Source organism: Taudactylus pleione, unplaced genomic scaffold (genome assembly GCF_031769625.1).
Source record: "Taudactylus pleione unplaced genomic scaffold, aTauple2 ptg000007l, whole genome shotgun sequence".
NCBI lineage: Eukaryota > Metazoa > Chordata > Amphibia > Anura > Myobatrachidae > Taudactylus > Taudactylus pleione.
The window spans coordinates 25,010,709-25,032,813 of record NW_028284410.1 but is presented as its reverse complement, the minus strand read 5'-3'; the positions used below and the strand labels follow the sequence as shown (position 1 = coordinate 25,032,813).

Sequence of the window (22,105 nt, the reverse complement as noted above, 5' to 3'; positions counted from 1 at the left end):
GGGCAGGATAAATCATTAAACTGACTGCTCAACTCCTTTCCTTAAAGTTTAACGTTGTTCGAGCTGGTATTGTGGCTAGGTACCATTTAACTGATTGTCGTTGAAAGGATATGGAGAGGGTGATATTGAAATCCTAGCTGTGTCCCTGCAGTTAGAATGTATTTAGGTATACAGACGGTGACTAACTGACTAGTAATCTCCTTTTCGGGTGGATAATGGATCCCTATCCAAAGGTTTAAAGTCTTAAGGGAAGCAGCGGTGACAAGTGCTGCTTTATTTTACTCACTGTCTTGAAGTTCAGCACCTCTGATGGATGGACAGCAATAGCAGCTGCTGCGATTTCCTTTGGATCACCTCCACCATTTTGTCACCCCCCATCTCACTAGAGTCTTCGCCTCCGGGTTCCCCGATTTGTTGTGCCCGACTCAGGCTCCACCCCTCTCCGGTTTGGTAGATGTTGGAAGATAGTCTGGCAGTCTTCCGGTCAGCGTCCAGTACAGGGCTCGGCAGTTACCCGATCCTTCATCTCTCTGCAACCGCCACCAACTGCTGGTATCTCCCCTCTTGTTTCAGGCTCCAGTACCCGGATCTAAAAGACGGGCTAAATTCACTCGCGGGGGTGGTCGGGCGGTTGCACGCGGCTGTTCTCCCGCGGCTTTGCCCGCGGTTGGGCTTGCTCTCCCATCTCTATACACGGGCAGGGTGCATGCGAGTAACAGTCATGATCTCTGTCTCACGCACATGCGCGCGCAGCAGGGAGCAACAAGGACACTCTCTCTGGGGCTGCAGGGGATCCACAGGATGCCTCCAACTAGGGTCCCGTACTGGGGCACACATACACTGTCCTTATCTGGGGTATCACAGCACCACCTCTTTTATGGCCTTACTGTTTTCCGCTATGGCCTGGCGGGTTTCCTCGATGGTGACTTGTTGTTGCCTCTGGGCTGCCTCCAAGGCCAATAGTTTGGCCTGTAGCTTCTTGCTGCAGTTTGTTCGTTTCCTGCTGAGCTGCCGTAGCTTGGAGCAAAGTCCTCCATTTTGTCCTGGGGTGTAGGTTGTGTCCACCTCTATGGACTTCAAAGGACGCAACTTTATATCCACACAAGAATTGGTGTCGGTCCCTTTGAAATTCTAAATGAACATTTTTGCTTGCTGCAATTTCAGTGTGTAATTGCCCGCATTCTTCACCGAATGTGACACAGTTGGGAAAGGGGTCCCCTCCTGGGGTAGATGGACTCCCTCTTTACACACACAGCAGCCGTAGAAACAGGATACAAGTCTGGGGTTCTCGTACAAACTGGTCGGCGCCAGTCTTTATTGTGCCAAATGAATATAAAACATAAACAAAACTAACATAAGTCCTAGCCCAGCTGGGCACTAGCTACACAGCAGATTCCCTCTCTAGAATAACAGTAGGGCATATTGCCCTCACCATCAACAAAACACATGCACAGTACTTATAAGTGTCTCTTAACAGGCTAGTCTGCCTGCTCTACCAGGTTTGAGACACTCAGCCACAAACAAACCCAGCTTATATTAGCCATTTCCAGCTGCAAGCCCTGATGAGCCTGTTGCCAGGCTGAAAGGCCCAAAACCGGGAGTGGCCTGTGGATGGAGCCCTCGCTCTCCTCACATCCACACCCCCAGGACCCAAACCGGCTTTTCTCTAAAGCAGACATTTCTAGTCTGTTTTTCCCAAACAGACTTCTCCTGGGGGTTTCAGAACACATATGACAGGAACCTAGGACACACATAGAAGCCATTCCACACTTCTCCAGAATTCTAATCACAATTGTTAATGTTCTTGTTTATTACCTATACCACTAAAAATTACATTACTCTACCCCATACTTGCCTACTCTCCCCCGAAATGGTCAGGACATAAAAGTAAGTAGTCAAGTCTCCCACACCACCCAGACACCCCCCCATGGTCCACCCTCAATCAGCTTGCACTCCCTGAACCACCACACGGCCGCCCATTTACAGAGTACTAGTGGGTGGTATGCGGGGGGCCGATAATGTGATTCGTAGTGAATACAGTCATCGTAGCCCGTCCCCGCTATACAATGCATGTATTCTAGGAACTGTGCACCGGGGGGGGGTTGAGTAGCCACGTCGACACCATCGTGCCACCTCGCCCCCTGTACCATCCACTTTCCCCGGAGGAGGGGTCATGAAAGTTGGTAGGTATGCTCTACCCTCAATCAACCAATCAGGACTGGCAAGTGTGTAAAGTGCAAATGATTGGTGGCAAAAGGGAGACTAAACTGGCAGAATTGTAGGATTCTTGAGGGGAGAGAAAAGGTTGTCGTCATGTGCGGTACATGACAATCTTTTCCCTTTAGAACTAGTGGACAGTTTTCCAAGAAGAGTGTATTCTGTAAACACTGCACAAGGAGGACCTACAAAGTACGGACGTCAATAAAATCCTGTTGATCTATTTGCAGTCAGTGTCCAATCACTTGTCTACATAGTGTGTATAATATAGATAGGTAATTCACAATACAGCACTTATATATTGAAGATAATTCAAAGCTTTAATTTTCAACATTTCGGGGTGAAACTAAACTTCCTCTGTACCCCTGTTATTTCCTGAGGAAGGGGAAGTTTCACCCAAAATGTTGAAAATAAAGCTTTGAAGTACTGTATCTTCAGTATTCCTTAAGTGCCATGCCATGAATTACCTACCCTTCATTTTGGTTAGCAAAAACCTCCAGACGCCCAGGACTGTGGCCGGACTTCACGTGGGACATTAAGGGAAGCAGCAGGGTCCACGGCGGGCGCCCGCTGACATCACAGTCCTGTAGGCTTCCCAGATGGGGGTCCTGTGGAAGCGGCTGCGCGTGTTAACAGGTATTGCCCCTGCTCTGACACGATACCATCAGGGATAGCGAACCACAGCGTGTGAACGTTGTCGGCATCCCGGGGGTTAATAGCATGCCAGGGGAGCGGGCCTTCCCTGTACTGCACAGCCGACCCCTCCCCCGCTGCACTGCGCGTCTTTCCACTGCGGTCTGGCAGTTGCAGGCAGCTCTCCTCCCTCAGACACACTCCCTATGAGTCCGGTGGCCATTTTATATGCGCTGAAGCGCTGGTCTCACTGGGAGTTGCGGTGCTGGGCCCCCCTACATACAATGTAGCACTATTCCTACTAGACACAAGGTCTAGCTAGTGGATGATGGTGCAGGTTTTTCCTGGCATTGTATGTGTCAGGGACCTCCGGCCGATCTCTGCAGATACGCCAATCTGAGAATCGCCACCCATGACTTATACCAGTTATCTCAGTGCTTGTGGTTATTAACTCCGGGAACTGCCACCAGCAGAAGACCAGTTTAACGCTAAGCGTAAGGCAAGCTTCTGCTTTCACCTGTACACACACCTTATCAATAGTTCAATATAGGTAACATGCCAAACATGGGTGTTTGGGGTCATAAAAACACAGTTCCAGAACTAGAATTAATGTTTTAATTCAAGAATACTTCAAAGCTTAGTTACAAAAAGTTACAAGATTAGAATATTAAATAAACAGGTTTCAAACACATTACTTACAATTTCAGAAATAAAATAACAGGGAATAACAAACCACCTTTGTCTTAAGTGATTTGGGGGACAGGGCAGCCCCTAATGACGAACTCCTATTCACTCTGTTCATTTTCTGAGGGGCTGTCGTCAAGATACACTGACCCATAAGTCAGCTACAGTCTTATGCTTGATTCTCTAGGCACCCCCCGAACCCCCTCCCTCCCCTCCCTGAGGGATGTTAACCCTTGGTAACTCAGAGAGGGTTGCCCAGCTGGTTGTATCTTTGGGGTCTCTCTCATTCGGACAGGGGTTTTATAATTACCTTTCAGCCCTTTTTTGAAGTTTAGCTGTAAGGCTTATTTCAATAAACCTACCCCTGGACTTAGGTGACAAAATACACGCCCCTCGCAGCCTGAGTGTCTTTGGTACAAGCAATGCTGGTTTGACCTTTGTTCAAGAACAATACACAAAGCTCTTAATGACTTCTGGCAGAGCCTGGTCAAATGGCTGGTACTTTCCAGGGTCATTTATCTTATGTGAGATACACATGTTGACACAATTATTACTGAAGCAGGAAACGCAATATTTCCTAACCTCTTTCATTACAATCAATTAACCACAGGGCAAGTTACAGGTCTATACCAATTTAAAGAAACAAACAAGAAACACCACATTACATGTTTGCACCAATTAGGTATCCTGCGCAGTTATGCCCATTCGGGCGCAGAATCAGTCTTTTCGCGACAATATGTGTCTGTGCTAGCGCTGTCTGCCTGTATTTCTCTGTCAGCCATTTTATCTATCCCTGTACTTTCTTTCACTAGCCCTTGCGGTGACAGTGCTGCTCAGGGGTTAATTTGTTTAACAGTTCAAACGATTATTGTACTGAGGAGTTTGACACATACATTTAGAATGTCTGGCAGGGAGTCTGGTCAGACTGATCTACCCCTCACACAGTCTGGAATAAGAGAGGGAGAGATTATTGTGGGAGGATTGTGTACCCTCTGTACCAGGAATGCAGGATTACCTGCTGGGCCCAGCTCTTATCCAGAGCCTCCATGGGCTTGCTTTGCACAAGCACTAAATACCCTGATGGATCAGCTTGCTGCACCACCAGTGACCCCACCATTGGTGTACACTCCGCAGCTTGCTATGCCATCTGCGTCACAGGGGAGCCCCAGATAGTTGGCTGTGGCTAATAGTATGCCTTTACTACCTACTCCCTACCAAACACAGTCGGAACCTGTGTGGATTAATACACTCTCCAATACGGTGCAAAACCTGACGGAGGTGTTATAGGGGGGCCTTTCCAACGTTCTGTTAGGAAAGAGATACTGTCTTCCCAGTCTACGTACCATCAGGATGATGTGTCAACTGATGATGGGGAAATACAGGACTTGATCTGAATCTGAGTTCCCTCTAAAAGAGGCGGAGCACAAGTCCAAAATATATGTGCACGGCCTCATCCGTGCGGTCCGTGTGGCCATGGATATTGGGGATGAGGATACCCCAGCAGCCATATCCAAACATGCTTACTTTAAAATTAAAAGTTCAGCGACAGCATTTCTGCTGTCTGATCATCTGGTTGAACACTTGGAAGAAGCATGGAAAACTCCAAGCAGCAGATTTAACATCCCGCATTTCATCGTCTGCAGTGTTGGCTAGATGCTCTCTCTGGTTGCGATCTTGGAGGGCGGATGCTGAGTCCAAGAAAGGGTTAGAAGGTTTACCCTTTAATGGCCAGGTACTTTTTGGTCCAGATTTGGACAAAATTGTGGACACTTTGGCGGCTGCCAAGTCTGCCTGTTTACCTTCGGCCCCATTACCCTCGAGTTCTGGAACTCAGTAATTTCGGACCTTCCGCCCTCAGAGTAAGGCCAAGGCTCAGTCCTTTCCCAGACCGTCTGGAACTAAGAAAATCACAAAGCCCAAAAAGCAGGCCTGGAGTGCTAGGCATCCAGCTGCCAAGTCAGAGGCTAAACCTTCAGCATGACGGGACAGGCCTCTCCTTGGGGAACCCCAAGGTGGGAGGCCGACTTCTTCAGTTCACCCAGTGTTGGTGTCATACCACAACAGACACTTGGGTAAGGGAAGTGGTCTCTCAAGGGTGCGCCCTTTCATTCCAAAACAGACCTCCACATCAATTCTGCCTTACGGGACAACAGATGGATCAGGAAAAGGCATTGGAACTGCAGAGAGTGGTTCGATCTATGCTCCTACAGGAAGTTATAGTTGCAGTACCTATTATAGAACAGGGTATTATTCCACTCTCTTTTTGGTTCCAAAACCGAATGGTACATACAGCCCTATCCTGAATCTCAAGTCCCTAAACAAGTTCCTCCGAACACCCTGGTGCAAGATGGAAACCCTGCGGTCAATTATACTGGCTATGAAACCTGGGGATTTTATGGTGTCTCTGGACATACAGGATGCCTACCTGCATGTCCCGATAGCTTTGGCTCACCAGAAGTACCTCAGGTTCGCAGTGATACATCAACACTTCCAGTTTCAGGCCCTGCCGTTAGGACTGTCCACGGCACCCAGGGTGTTTACCAAACTTATGGCGGTAATGGTGGCCCGACTGTGGCTGCAGGGGATCCGTCTATTACCCTACCTGGACGACTTGCTATTGCTGGCCAGGTCTCCGGAATTGCTTTTTCAGTATCTGCAACTGACATTGACAGTGCTACAAAGCCACGGTTGGTTGATCAACTGGAAGAAGTCCTCACTCATGCCCTCACAGAGGATGCTACATCTCGGGGCTTTGTTGGATTCTCAACAGAGGCTTTTCTTAACCAGGGACAAGATAACCACGCTGCTGCAGCGGGTTTGCAGCTGCCTGCGCATTTGCCGCGTGTTGATCCACTCGGCAATGCAGTTGCTGGGCTCCATGGTGTCGACCTTCGACATGGTGAGTACGGCCAATTCCATTCCAGGCCTCTACAGACACTGATCCTGTCCAGATGGGATGGATCTCCACGCCGGATAAGAACACAGATGTTGGTACTGTCTCCGGAGGTACGTCTGTCTCTGACTTGGTGGCTTCATACAAGTCACCTTACCAAGGGCCGCCCCTTTTGGATTCCAGAGTGGGTCCTCCTGACGATGGACGCCTGTCCCCGGGGCTGGGGTGCAGTGACAGGTCCACACTTCTCCCAAGGAAGGTGGACAATGGAGGAATCCGTGCTGCCAATAAATATATTGGAACTAAGGGCGGTTCTAAGGGCTCTTCAACAAGCACGGCTCATACTTCAGGGGAATCCCGTGCAAGTCCAGTCAGACAACGCCACCAGTGTGACCTAAATAAACCGCCAAGGAGGCACTCGAAGTCAGGCGGCACTAGTGGAAGTATCCGCATCCTGACTTGGGCAGAGGTGAATCTCCCAGCCATATCAGCGGTGTTTATTCCGGGGGTCCTAAACTGGGAAGCGGACTTCCTAAGCCATCACAATGTACACCCAGGGGAATGGTCACTTCATCAGGAAGTATTTCAACTTCTTGTAAACAAGTGGGGCCTTCCCGATAGATCTGATGGCATCTCGGCACCACCACAAGCTGCCAAGGTACAGATCCAGGACAAGAGACGTGGTGGACGCCTTGTCGGTCAAAAGGACCTTCCGGTTTGTGTACCTGTTCCCTCCTTTCTCCCTTCTACCTTGGGTAATCCAAAAGTTCAAACAGGAAGGAGGTCTGATGCTGCTGGTAGCTTCAGCATGGCCCAGACGTCACTGGTATGCAGATCTTCAAAGTTTGTCAATAGACACTCCGATGCTGTTGCCGCAGTGTCCGGACCTATTATCGCAATGTCCTTGCCTCTACCCGGACCTGAGTTGTCTGTCTTTGATGGTGTGGCTCTTGAGACTCCCCTCTTGAGTTCCAGGGGTTTCTCTAGCTCGGTGGTCAACACCATGCTCAGAGCTCGCAAGCCTGCTTCTGCGAGAATTTATCAGAGAGTGTGGCACACTTTCTTTGAATGGTGTCGCTCCAGTGGTTATAATCCTCATACATTTGGATTATCCAGGATTTTAGCTTTTCTACAGGTGGGCTTAGATCATGGTCTTTGCCTTGCTTCTCTGAAGGTGCAGGTTTCTGCCCAGTCAGTACTGTTTCACCATAGGATTGCTACCCTTCTGGATGTACATACCTTTATGCAAGGGGTGCTTCGCATCCAACCTCCTTTTATCCCACTGGTGGCTCCGTGGGATCAGACTGTGGTCCTTATGGCTCTACAAGGACCGCCATTTGAACCACTGGGCTCAGTGGATTTAAAATGGCTTACTATTAAAACTGTATTTCTTCTGGCCATTGCTTCAGCCAGAAGGATATCAGATTTGGGGGATCTTTCTTGTCGTCCCCCCTTTCTGATTTTTCATAGGGGCAGGGCGGTTCTTCGTACTCACCCTGGTTTCCTGCCTAAGGTGGTATCCAGCTTCCACATTAATGAGGAAATTGCAGTGCCAGCCTTTAACTCCCCAGACCTCTCAGCTGGTGAGGCCTCCTTGGATGTGGTACAGGCTCTAAAGACCTATGTGGACCGTACCAACTCATTTCGGAAGTCGGACTCATTGTTTGTCCTTTTAGGTTTCGGAAAGAAAGGATGGCCTGCCACTAAGCAGACGTTGGCAGGCTGGATTCGCCTGGCAATATCAGAGGCATACATTCATGAGGGTCTTCCTGTTCTGTCCTCTGTCAAAGCTCACTCTACTCGGTCTGTGGGTCCCTCGTGGGCAGCTCATTGTGGTGCCTCAGCTGTTCAGCTGTGTAAGGCAGCCACTTTGTCTATTGTCCATACATTCCTAAGGTATTATGCATTCGATACCTTTGCCTCTCAGGATGCCTTCTTCGGGCGGCGGATTTTTCTCTCTGCACAGGAGCGTCCCCATCCTTAAGGAGACTGCTTTGGGACATCCCCAAGGTCTCCTGTGGAGCCATATGGACTCTGCAGTAGAAAATGAGATATGGTAAGACCTTACCTTTATTATCTCTATTTCTACAAAGTCCATAGGGATCCACAGGACTCCCACCCTGCTGCACCTGTGCTGCAGTTGGGCTGTGTTCTGGTCACCAGTTTCCGTCTCCTTCTGTATGTGAGTGTGATTCTGTATGTGAGTGTGATACGCAACCAGCCATTGGCTTGTTAAGAAACGGAGGTGCTTTGGCTTATGGGCGGGGTATAGGAGAGGGGCCCGGTGCATCCTGGGAGCACAAGTTTAACTATTGAGGTGCCAGAGACTGACATCATCACCTATATCCCAAGGTCTCCTGTGGATCCCTATGGACTTTGTAGAAATAGAGATAAAAGGTAAGGTCTTACCATCTCTCTTATTTTCAAGCTCCATCCTCCTTTTAAAGCTTCCAGTCTGTTATTCTAACTCAATCAGCATGACAGAGTGATCTCCAGCCTTGTCCTAATGTCCTGTGTTAACAACAGAATCACTAACATGATGTCAGCAGGTCCTTTTGTGTCAGGGCTGAAATGCAGCAGAAATGATTTTGGGATTAAGTTCATTGTCATGGCAAAGAGGGACTTTGAAATTAATTGCAATTCATCTGATCACTCTTCATGACATTCTGGAGTATATGCAAATTGCCATCATAAAAACTGAACCTGCAGACTTTGTGAAAACTAATACTTGTGTCATTCTCAAAACTTTTGGCCATGGCTGTACTTCACCGACAGGGGCTTAATGCTCATCACTCATTGCACCTCCCTTTCTGTAAAAATCCAGAGTTTTAGGATGGCATGGCTGCCTACCCCTTCAATATTTGGAGGACGTGGTGGGGGGGTGGGGTTTTAACTCTTTAAATAGTCTGGTCCACTTTGAGAACAAAAGACCTCTTCTATATTCGGAGGCGGTAGATAAATTTGAGATAATTCAGGCTTTCCCATTGGCGTTTTTACAAGCACAACATTATATAGCTACTGTGATGAGAGCTGGGGGACTCAGATTGGGATAATCCTTTTGATAAATTATTGAGACTGGGACCTATGTGTAGGAAGGCTATATCCTATTACTATGTGTCACTGGACTAGACCACACGGCTTCTCAAATAGGAATGGGACAGTGGCTTGTCCACTTTCCTACTCTTCCTACCCAGGATCTCCTACAATTTGTCAATACCGCCTGTAAGCTACTGCCCTCGAGTATGTATCAAGAATTTTTTACAATATGATTCACAGAACTTTTCTCCAAATAGACAATACCTTATGGGATTGTCTTCGTCATATTGTTGTCCCAAATGTAATAACCAGGTGGCAGACTTATATCATTCTTTTTGGGATTGCCCCATAATCAGAGGATTTTGGATGAGGATGAAACGGGATGTAGAAAGTACATTGATTAATTATGTCCCCTTCACATCAGAATGGGCTATATCTGGATTTCCTCCTAAATCTCAACAGGTCACTAAAGGCGGTAGAAAACTTGGTGGCTATAAGCTCTGCAGCCAAGAAAACCATACTTCAGAATTGGGTTAATCCAGGTCCTCCCGTACTTTATACAAAGAAAACCTATCATATTTTTAGGACTGACTGAGTTGAAACAATGTTTGAGAAAGAGAAACGAGTGGGAGATTTATATAGGAACCCTGCCTAATACGATGCAGAGAAAGATACATGATTGTTTATGCCTGACATCTTGGTATGGGTTGAGATTGTTGGAAGGGGGCCCTCCGATTGATGTATAGGAACATAGGTTTTCGTAAAAACTCTTTATCCGGGAGACACATTCCATTTATTCATTGTATATTTCATATGTAAAACATGTACTATGGTTATATCGTTACAGCTTGTGAACCATATTATATAACTTATCTATTACTGCGATTTGTCCTTCTCAAAAGTTTTAGAAAGTATAATTTTTTTGTTCCCCTGTTATCATTACCATTGTACAAATTTTATATTTTATTGTCTTCTACATTAACTTTAATATTTCTTATCCAAGAGTGCACCACAAAAGGGAGTCTTCTTTCTTGCTCTTTGTGACTATGTATTAATTTACTAACTGGTGCACCGCCAAGATTACATACTTCAACATTTCTTAGGATATTAGTAGAAGAAGCCAAAAATTTGACAATTGAAGGATCAAATTCCCAACTGTTGCTGAAACCTTCTCCTTTGCTCCCTAATATCCTCCTGAGATGACGAGCAGAACAGGGTTGTCTTAACAGCAGTGTGGGCCCTGGGCAAAGCAGTGCACTGGGGCCCCTACCCACCCATTCACGGGAAAAAAATGTAAATGGTCAATAAAATTAAACCCTCCTGCATGCCCATTAGACCTCCCACACATGCCGAGAGACTGTCTGACTGGTCTGAAGCCGGCGGATGAAATGAGTAGTCGTCACCAGGGGGGGGGGGGGGTTGGGGTGGGTGAAGTTAGATCAGAATACAGTGCATCGGCGGCCGACTTCTAAAAATATCACAAATTTACCAACTGGCCGTGGCTGCAGGGGGGCATGTTGGCGGGCCCCTACAAGCTTCAGGCCCTTGGGCAACTGTCCAACAAGCCCAATAGAAGAGATGGCCCTGGAGCTGAAATCTGCAAAGTCAGGCTTTTGGGCGCCCCAACGGCTGTTTATGCACTAACCAGGATGTAAAGTGGCTAAACCTTGTACATTTGTGCATGACAGTGCTATTAGTAATAGGCACCCACGGCATGATCGGAGCAACAAATTGAATTGCTCTGGTGGGCACCCATTACTTAGGCGAGCAAAACAATTGAATTCTCCCCTTAGAAGCATGAAAAGTTACCAGTAAAGATTTCTCCTAAGGTCTTATTTCCATCAGTGGGATTCCGGAATTTAATGTTATAATCAGTCCACCAGGATATCCCTTTTCCAGTTAATGGAACTTCAACATACATTCCATTGTCATTATAATCCATGGTAAAAGAGTCTAAAGAAAAATAATAAATATGTTCAGTTTGGTCTGGAAACTTGGACTTATCTAAATCAGCCTAGTAACAGTGCATAATCCTTACCATTAAACATACTGTTAGCAACAGCACCACATGGAGCATATGGCTTCTGATCAGAATCCAACATATACGGTGTACAGTCATTGGAGGGTTTCTAAAATTAAATGTAAACAAACCCCAAAAACATGGGTATAAGTAAATTGAAATGCTCTCTTAATTTTCCATCATTACATAGGAGTTTTGACAAACTACAAGGAATCAGTCTCAGACTGCAGGTTTGACACAATAAAATGTAGGCAGGTCATTAAAATATGCCTAATTAGTAATTAGTGGTTTGCACATTGCTTCGAAAAAAGGACATTATTTGCCTATTGCAACTGCTAGAGCTGAAACTCTGTGTAGGCTTTCAAATCCCTTTGGAATAAAAATGAATGGTTTCTTATTACTATAATGTAGTTTTTGTATTTTTATTTTACCGTCATTTAGAGACGCTCTTATTTCTACTTGCTTTTCTGAACAGTGGAGCATTCAAGCTTTGGACAAAATCTCATCTTGTAACTACTCAGAGATCTTCAGCCAGCAAGATGCTACATGTTGTATGTAATGCTCTCTTTCTCCTGTGTCACTGCACAGAATTATCCCACTAATCATTTTAAATAAGTTAATTCATAGGCTCCACAAGATAATAACATAAAATATAATATACAGAATGGTGATGGGACATTAGTACTTGCCTGGACAAGTCTCCAGCTAGCCGCCATTTGCCAGCAGCCCCTCGCAGGCGTCCCCTTTCCCCTCCTCGCAGCAACCCAATTATACAATACAAGTGGGCGGTCTGAGGGAGCTGATGATGCAATGTGTGCTAATTGCGTCACTGTGGCACCAACCCCTGCTGCACAATGCCGGTAATCTCGCATTGTGTAGCAGGGGCGGGACTGCGATAGCGCAGTCACGCCCCCAAACATGTGTCATGCCCCCTCCTCACGCCCTCCTGCCTATTCCTGGAGGAGGCAGCCAGATTGTCGGCAACAAGAAACTGCTGATTTACAAATGCATATTAGGTCTATTACCTTTGACATAATAGTAGGTGGGGCTAGTATTATCATCGGGGCTAATAGTGGGTCAGAGTATTATCATCAACGCACACCTAGCTGGAGAGAAATGGGCAGGTTCTGTACATGCAGCAAGAGCCATAACCGGGGCTCTGAGCACCTTGTGCCAGACCCTCTCCCTTATGCACATGACGTCACGAAGGAGGGGTGGGGCCGCCAGTACCCGGTACTACTGCAGTGCCCGGAGCATCTTCAAGACGCTCCAGGCACTGGAGCATCCTGGTGGAACCATCTGATTATCCGGTCAGTGTTTCAGTGCTGTAGGGCGGGTGTTCTTAAATGAATAATCCTAATATGCAAGATCGGCCTGCAAAAACTGTAAAAAGGACATTACTTATTATCCAGATATATAATGCAGTGTCCTTTTTACTTTCACAGGGTATATGCACAGGATATATGGGAGTGTGCTGCTGTGGTTAAATGTCCTTCAATAAACAGGTTTTGCTGCGAGTGTATATTCTGTCTCTCCACCTCAAATTCACACTTTCTGCAGATGACCTTACGTATTAGCATTATTAAATTTAAGAACACCCATCCTACAGCATTAAAACACTGACCCAATAATCACGTTGTTCACACCGGGATAGAGTATTGCTCTCCTCCAAGCAGCAACATTGGGCACAAATTACAGATACATAATCTAATAATACCCTTAAGTGCATTATTTTGCACCACTGTATAAATGATCATATGTACCTGAGCTTGGGTTGGGGACATCTTATATGTGAATAGCACCTAGGGGTATGACATATGCCTAAGTAGTAGCACTGACCTGATGAGGAAACAGAAAATTGCCCTTATGATGTTAGTATGGTTAGATGGCCTTTGGCTGTTTTCTATTTCTCCGCTAGGATTCAGCCTACTATCCCATCACAGCAACAGCCCATGGCACAACAATAAACGTAAATCAATCAGTGTTTCTTGTCACATATTTTCCCACCCTTACTTACTTCATGATAGACACCTTCAGTTAATGAAGATATAAATTACTAGAAATAATGTGTTCATGCAAAACTGGATCAACCCGCTCCACTACCACTTGACAGTCCCACTGACAGAAATGACTGCAGTACCATATATACAGTAGTTACTAGGCTTTCTTTGGGATGCAATAATTTTTCTGCTGCCCTTCAGGTAAAATGTGATACTCCTGAAAAACCATCACCTTTTTCCACCACTAACTGACATGACTGGCTAGATTTACTAAGCTCCTATAGGGTTTTCAGCTGAAAATGTAAAGTGGCACTAGCATTAAGTGTAAAAAAAAAAAACAGGCTTTACATGAGGGGGGTATGTACTAAGTGGAGAGAGAAAGTACCAACCAATCAGCTCCTGTCACATTACAGGCTGTGCTTGAAAAATTATAGGAGCCGAGTGGTTGGTACCTTATCTCTCACCAAGGCTTAGTACATCTAGGGTGGGATGCATGACGCATCGCATTTTGAAAGCGACGCACCTTACCACTTATTGTAAGCATAACTGAGTTTACCAACGCTGTATGCTTGAAGAAAATCAAAAAGGAGAGCTTCTCTGGTAAGATCGGTCCTTTACAATAGAAGGACTTCTCTGTTTAGGACCTGGAAGTCCTTCTGTGCTTGAGTAGAGTGCTGCACATGTCGTGTGGGGTGCTGGAAGGGATCCAATTGATCCCTCTCGAGGGGGAATTGTGAATAGAAGTCCACAGGCTTCTATTGGGTATCGCCATCTAAAGATGGTGTTGTCCACCGCATCCAAGCACTGGAATATATCGCATTCCAGAGCTTGGTACATATACGGTAAGCGCCCAAACCTCCAAAAACTTCATTTTCTGAGATTTGACTGCAAATTATACATTTATGCATCCCGTCCCTACCCTTTATGTGTTATTGCTGCTTTTCATTTTCAACTATAAGCAGCCCCTTCATAAATATAGCCCAAGGTTTCCCTACAAATTGAATAATAAAGTCAAACCTACCTTTAGACTACTAAGGACTCCACTTAACTGCGTATCATCTCTAGATATCATATACCGATAGTGGTTCTGATAGAAATTAGATAGTTCATAATACATAAAAACAGGACCCTAAAATAAACAGGACAGCGATAAGATGATGCCGAAACACTATTTTGTTTGAAACAAAGATGATCAACTTATTCAGTCACAATCTGGACAGAGCATGAAATGTTAGATGATAAACAGCAAACAATGGGCCAGTTTCAGAGTTGAACGCCTACAGTATATGCATACTCTGGAACCAGACTTACGCAAGTACAGACTACTGCAGCGTGTACGTATTTCAGTCTCATTTTCAGTTGTGACTTAAGTGAAGTAATGGGGTCATTTCATTGCGAGCTACAATGAGTTGGAGGGAAACGTAAATAAACGTTTCCATGCATAACGTTTGCACCAAATATAGACTGAACGTACAAGTGCATCCTGATGATGACATCTGTAACAATTAAACACATACGGAAGTACAACACTGCATATGGGTGAATATATGCCTTTAGTTCTATGCCCACAATGTGGGAACAATAAACTTATAGTACATGCAACTATGCATCAGCCTGACTGTAGTTCACACAATAAATATACAACAACTTTTCTCTATTATGAGTTAAGCACTCACCAGACTTTAACAACCTATGGCTGTCCACTTGTTGTAAAGCTACAAAATATACCAACATGCCTTCAGAGGCTCTCAAAGCATGCTGGGGCTTGTAGTTCTATAACAGCTGATCAGCCACATCTTTTTACATTTGTCCTTACAGTCTTGAACACTGAAGCGATGGATGGCATCAGGTGTGCTCTATTCAATGGCATCATTGTACTGCGCTCCCCTAAGATTGAGGTAGACCGGGTACCATGCAGCGTTATTATTAGATCGTAGGAGTCTTTCAACCCTACTTTATCTAATAAGAAACTGTGCAATTCCCAATACTACTGAATTAAAGAAGCAGTGTCTGAAAAGCTGAAAGCCCATTCTCATCTACAACCTCTACTGTGACAATGGAAGGCAATGATTTTGGGCAAACATGGCTCTGTGTACAAACTTTATATACAGTACTTTAGTATTTTGTCCAAATAGGGACCTTCACTTTAGAATAGCTGGATGGGTCATTTGATTTTATTTTGCAGCTAAATCATGAACACTAGTTTTGAACATACAATGTAATTTGTTATAAGCCAAAACATGAATATCAACGAAAAAGTAGAATTAAGCTTACTTTATGAGGTGTGTACGTGGTTAAAGAACAGTAGCATATTGTTGTAATATACAGTGTTCTAAAGGGTTTTTTTTTTTAAAGTAGTGAAAACCCTTAAAACAGGATGTCTAGGTTTATTATGGATGCAAATTTAAATATAAAGTTAGAGGCATATTTTTTATTTTTAAGCCAAACGAACATGAGCCCATTGTCCTAAATCTATAAGAAGGTACAATTGCACGGCTTATTCTACCTTAAGATAGCATGATGGGCATGTAAAATAAAAAAAAATAATACTGAAAGCTGTATTGATGAGTAATTCAAGTAGAAGTTTGTAAAATATTATAGTTTATAATGTATAACGTAGCCATTCATAGAAATAGAAGACCGTAAGACAACACAATACTCCCCTCACTATCTTGGTTTGAAATACAAAACCACCACCATAAACTCAAAAACAAACAAAAAAACAAAAAATTATGGAACTTACCTGAAAGGATTCGGTTAGATTAAAAGTGAAGTTGCAGTAGCAAGGCTTTGAAGCATATGCACAATTAGAACAATGGTCGCCTGACTGAAAACCTGTGTAGTCATACTAAAAAGAAACAAATCAAAAAGGTCATAATAACAAATAGCTATGCAAATTACTCCTTGCTGCCATCAGTTGATGCAAATAGGTAGATTTCTTTGGTAAAATTTTTATAGATCGTATCTTGGTAAAATCATCAATAACAGTCAAAGCTGATGTTTGGGATGGTCATAAATGCAGCAAAATTGGCACAGCGTGTCCACAAAATAGCTGCTATTTCCAACAGTTATGTGATTGAAATCAATTAGTCTCCTCTCCAAGTATCTTTGCAATATAGTCATCAGATGAGTGCACACACAGGCAGATATAAGTAGTATGTATTAATGAATGTCTGGATCTCGTTAGATAATGTTCCTGCTGCTTGGTACGAGCTGCATGTACAGCCAGTTTATAACATTGCTTTGTGTTTGCGAGGGCTAAATCATATATGGTTTGTTAGAATTTGGAAAGCAGGTCTGAAATTGTGAACTCTGTCAATGACCCATCTCATAATATTGAATACATTATACTTTGCTTCTGACATTCTCCAAATACAGAAACATATACTACATTAACTGATGTTAAGGTGATTGAGTGGTACACAAGTATTTTTTTTTAACCAGTCCAGATTTAAATCAGACACAGGGATGTGTGTTTTCAACTAAACACACAGTAGGTGGATAATTTTGTTTCATTGGTCAATGTAAATCAGCCATCTCTTTTATTGTGATAGTAAAAACAGTAAAAGTTTGGTTGGTTCCGTTCTGCTTTGAAAACACATCTCAGGGCAGAATATGACATCTTCAGCAAGTTAATGTAAGCAGTCAGTCAGTTATTCAATTTACATTTATCAAGTACTTGTATTAAGATGATGGCCAACTAATGGTCACATTGAGGTAATCATTAGTAATGCTGGGTATACACGGCCAGATAAAATGCCCATCAGACATTTTATCTGGCAACCTGCCAGCCGCAGATGTCCGCGGCATACACTGTGAGATATCTCACAGTGTATTAGCCCAGATATCTGCACTCCGCCCCTGGGGTAGGAGACATTTCACCGTTCCTTCCATGGAAAGGAACACAGGGAATGTCTGTCGGCCGCGGCTGGGCATACACTGCCCGATGCGGCCAACATTTTAACTCACAAATATCACATAGAACGGGCATGCTGGTCGATCCAGCATGCCTGACCTAGCGATATTTAACCCTCGGTCGCCTGCACACACGCTATCGGGGCGATCCGTGGATATCGGGCAGGATGGCCCCGATAATTGTAGTGTATATGCCCAGCTTAAGCTGTATTGAAAGGTAGGAGACATTGAAAAATGTATAGTAATTTTGAAAAACCCAGAACAAAACATGTAGCGGTGAGAGAACTATAAATTTAATTTAAACAGCTAATGGATATCCAGTATTCTCATGAGTTTTGCTCATTCCTTTATGTATTATCAAAAAAATTATTTGAGGCAGATGGGTTGCATCATGAATAAAGTTTGAAAGCCCTAGGTGTATACTGTAGGCAGGTTTTACCACCTCTGCTGACACAGGGGCCATTACAATATGTTGTTATGGGACCCATACATCCTGTTCTAAACTCTTACCTCTGATTCTTTGATGCTGTTTGATGAATAATATAATCCAATTCCAATTCCTATAAAGGATAATCCTGCAAGGAAGAAACATGGCAATATAATGCTAGCGGAGAGTAGAGGCTGCCAGGCGGGAAGTCTCTGCTGAGTGAATGCAGTGTTGTCAGGTCTCTGAGTCTGAAGAGGTTGGTGTTTGTTTGTAAAGGCCATGGAAGCAGATTAAATTTTCCCATGCAGATCTATTTAAGAAAAGAGTGAAAAGTATTAGAATATATATGTAAAGGATTCTAAAAGCATTGTTGATGCTACCATTCAAAAGTCATAATGAGGAAAGAATCATGGCATCAGCATTCAGCAATAGATCAGAAGACTAGTAAAAAATCACTATGTTCTACGAATAGGTGGAATATATTGCTTTTTATTCACAATTTTATTTTGACATTTTTAATTTATTTACAATTTTACACATAACTGGTATAACAAGGATATAGTCTGTACAACAGTCTATACATATTTTATACCCATTTGATATCTTGATTGACTAGTTTAGTTTAATTGATAACTAGCTGGGATACCCGGTGTTGCCTGGGTTGAAGACTGGACCCTACAGTACACGTGCAGCATTTGTTTACATTGTCCTCTCCTATAACCCCATACCACTGATCCTGAAATGGACTTCACGGTTTGTTAATATGCATGCAAACAGTGGTGTAACTACTGTGGGTGCAAGGGGTGCGGCTGCTATGGTGTCCGAACTGCCTCTGTGGCCCGCCGCTCGTCCTGCACCCAGTCACGCACACAAGATGGGCCAGTCCAATTAGGGCCATCGAGAGGGGCCCAGGAGTCAGCTGTGTTTTTAATTGGTCCTGGCCGACCAGCTGATTACAGCTGGTGCACCAGCAGGCAGACATGGAGAGACAGTGCTCACGGACTGGCAGCCAATCTGCAGTGGTGGCTCCGGATTGGCTGCTGGTCTATGAGCTCCGATTGGCTCATGACCAGAGATTCAAATTGTGCCAGTGCTGCCTGTCCATGTCTGCCTCTGCCTACCGATGCGCCAGCTGTAATTAGCTGGTGGCCCGGCACCAAATCAAAACCTCCTGGCTACTGATGCCACACAGGGGGGAGGCAAGAGGCTGCTAGAGGGACACAGGGCCCTTTTAAGATCTTGCTATGCTGCCCACAAAGTTCAAGTTACGCCCTTGCATGCAAACACAGACGGCTGACATATATATGGTCACTTTAAAAAGAACTTGTATGAGTAAAAGTTTAACACTTGCTAAAACTGTAAGGTTAAAAGGATACTTTTGTAGCTTTCACACAGGTTTTTGGGAGACTCCCAATTTCCACGAGCCAGCGCTGGAACCTGTGTAATTTAAGAGTGTCCTCATTTTCAGGGATTGTGTGACAGTATGAGACGAAGTTCAAACTTAGGCAAAAACCTAATCCTGGTCAAATTACACCACCATGCCACATTTGGTGGAGGTGGGTCAAAAACTCTGGCCGTGCATAAAGACCAAACAGACAGAAAGACATACAGACATGCTTTTTCACTTATTATATAGATATCACAATAATACTGTGGCTTCTACTGTTGCAAGAATTCAATTATGACTTAATGCAGTGGTTCCCAAATTTTTTAGAGTCACAGCGCCCTAGAGTTTCAGCATTTATTCCACGGCTCCCCTGGGGCAAAAGTTTCTTATTGAGAAATTCAATAAAAACTTAAATGAAGTAAGTTGTCCTTTTAAGTCGCCCTTAGGTTCAGTCACGCGGTGGTTGACAGGGCTCCATTTTTTTTTGTCCACATATTTATTGATTGGCAGCAGCCAGCACTGGTTCTGCCTATCACACTGACTAAAAATAATTTTATTTGTACTGGACCTCCAACCCAAGGTACCCTTGCAAGTGCCCTGAGGTACCCCTGGGTGCCACGGCACCCAATTTGGGAACCACTGACTTAATGACATAACTGAAATCCACCATTAAAATTGCATGTATTTGAAAAATGTCTTGTAAAAAGGGTCAAGCAAATTGATATCAGAAAGGTTTAGATTATCAATTCTAAGGACAACTTCCAATTATCTTCACAAGTTAATTATACTTTGTAATTTAGCTTAAAGAAAACTGTATATATTTTTTATACTTTAATACAAAAACAGTATTCTATTTCATTAGTGCTAACAACATTTTTATTTAATTTTTACAATCTTGACTTCTCGGATGCAAATGTACATAACTGTGTCAGATGATTTTATTAACACACAGAACTAGACAAATTACAGATTTACCTACTTCAATGCACAACTTTTTAGAGTATAGTGCCATTGTAATTCAAGATGACTGGTTTGGTTTTGCCTCAGAGTTTCCCTCCAATTTCGGATCTGTCCACGAAAAAATTAAATTTTTTCGTGGACAAATATGATGCTTTGCCTCTTGTGAGATCTGAACTTGGCAGGAAGATCAGAGCCAAAATGGATCTGCTCATCTCTAATTGTAATGTGTTTGTGGACTGAGAAGTATCCAAGTCAAAATTAAACCATTTTACATTTTTACTGAGAACAGCCACAAAAATAATTTTTGTAATTTTTTTTTTTGACTTAACATACAGGAGGGATGATTGCGAAACTCCAGGCCAATTCATGAAATTTAACATCTAATTTAACATATAAATATGGAAACATCTGGTGCCTAGATTTACCTTTGGTTTGCTAGGAATTATAATAGATCATGACCCATCTTGGTACAGCACTTAAGCTACATACACACACAAACGATTTTGTTACCAACGATTTTATGAACGATTTTCTGTCAAGATTATTTGTCAGATTTTCTAAAGTGTAATGAGCGATTTTTTTGAACTACAAACTATTTTTGCATATTCCCTTAATGAAAATCATTCAGTTGACAAGTGTGACTGAACTACAAACGTGAACGCGCATGAACGATAATCGTTCATAGTTTGACTCAGAAAGTGAACGATTTTTTCAAATGATTATCGTTAAACAATATCGTTTAACGATAATCGTTCAAAAAATCGTGGTGTGTGTATGCAGCTTAAGAAATAGATTTGAGTAGTTGTATTAGAAAGAAAATAAGAAAATTATTAATTGCACCAAACTCAATTGTTAAAATGACAGGACAGCTTCTAACCACTAACCTTAATCCTTCCCTTTCATTCCTACTGTAGGGTAAATATTCCATTTTTTATGGAAACTGAGAGACACATTCCATTTAAGCATTACACAGGACAAATTAACTAACTAGATCAGTAATGCTAATAGTTCTCTGACCAACAATATAAAATACTGTTATATACCCCTTTTCTTTCATTCCCTTTCCGGATGACTGCCACACTCCTTTTACCTTTCTTCCCCCTTTTCTCTGCTCTTCTCATGTTGATTCAGTACTTATGTTGTGTACTTCCATATTCCTATATTACATGTAAAGGTGCGTACACACTAGACAATTTTTTCTTTTTTAATTTACTACAATCCGCATTGCGAATTCAGGCAATATCACAGGGATTTACTACAAATCCCTTGCAGGGACAGAGCTTGCGAGAAAGCTCTGTCACTGTGAATCCCCTCCGCGCTCTAGTCCCGATATTTTCACAAAAAAATAGCGTGACTAGTGCCCCGCACAAGCGCCGACCGTCCGCCGCTACCCCCCCAGGCGCTAAGCCCCGCCCCTGACACCAAGACCCGCCCCCACGATCGCACACACCCCCGCGACCATCCCTCCCTTAATAGCACTTACCTGCAGTCATCGGTGCTCCGGTGATGTCTTCCATGCCTCCAGTCAGCTGACATCCCATACTGCACTGGGACCTGATCACCTGATGACCGGCCCATAGTGCAGCATTGGAGACCAGCTGACTGGAGGGGAGTCATCACCGGAGCCCCGACCACCGGTCCCTTTAGTCAGGTAAGTGAATTTTTTTTTTTTTACTTTTTTTTTTTTTTTGCAGTGTATCATCTTGTGGTCTGTTTAGACCACACAGCTGATCACTGGGACCGGCTCCCGGCTCTGCTCTGCCTTTTAGAGTAGAGTAGGAGTCCGGCAACCGGGGGAGACCCTGAATAACGCCACCTATTGGCACAGGGCTTTCCCTGGTATTTTTTTAAAATTTATTTTTTATTAACTTTGGTCGGATCACATTTCCCATTACAATTATGGGAAATGCGATCGGCTTACTAAAAATAAGTG

At 43.8% G+C, this 22,105-nt stretch overlaps 1 protein-coding gene across 3 annotated transcripts in view; it reads right to left on the bottom strand.

The window, feature by feature from the left end:
* Window positions 1–22,105, bottom strand: part of CDC50B (cell division cycle 50 P4-ATPase accessory subunit B) — a 53,006-nt gene that overhangs the window by 19,248 nt on the left and 11,653 nt on the right. For all 3 annotated transcript variants that reach the window (XM_088462602.1, XM_088462594.1, XM_088462585.1), the window contains exons 2-6: window positions 17,909–18,135; window positions 16,227–16,331; window positions 14,505–14,612; window positions 11,502–11,592; window positions 11,273–11,416 (exon numbers count right to left, since the gene is read on the bottom strand). In XM_088462602.1, coding sequence (XP_088318728.1) covers window positions 11,273–11,416; window positions 11,502–11,592; window positions 14,505–14,612; window positions 16,227–16,331; window positions 17,909–18,106 — 646 coding nt within the window. In that variant the 5' untranslated portion in view covers window positions 18,107–18,135. The remainder of the gene's footprint in view (window positions 1–11,272; window positions 11,417–11,501; window positions 11,593–14,504; window positions 14,613–16,226; window positions 16,332–17,908; window positions 18,136–22,105) is intronic.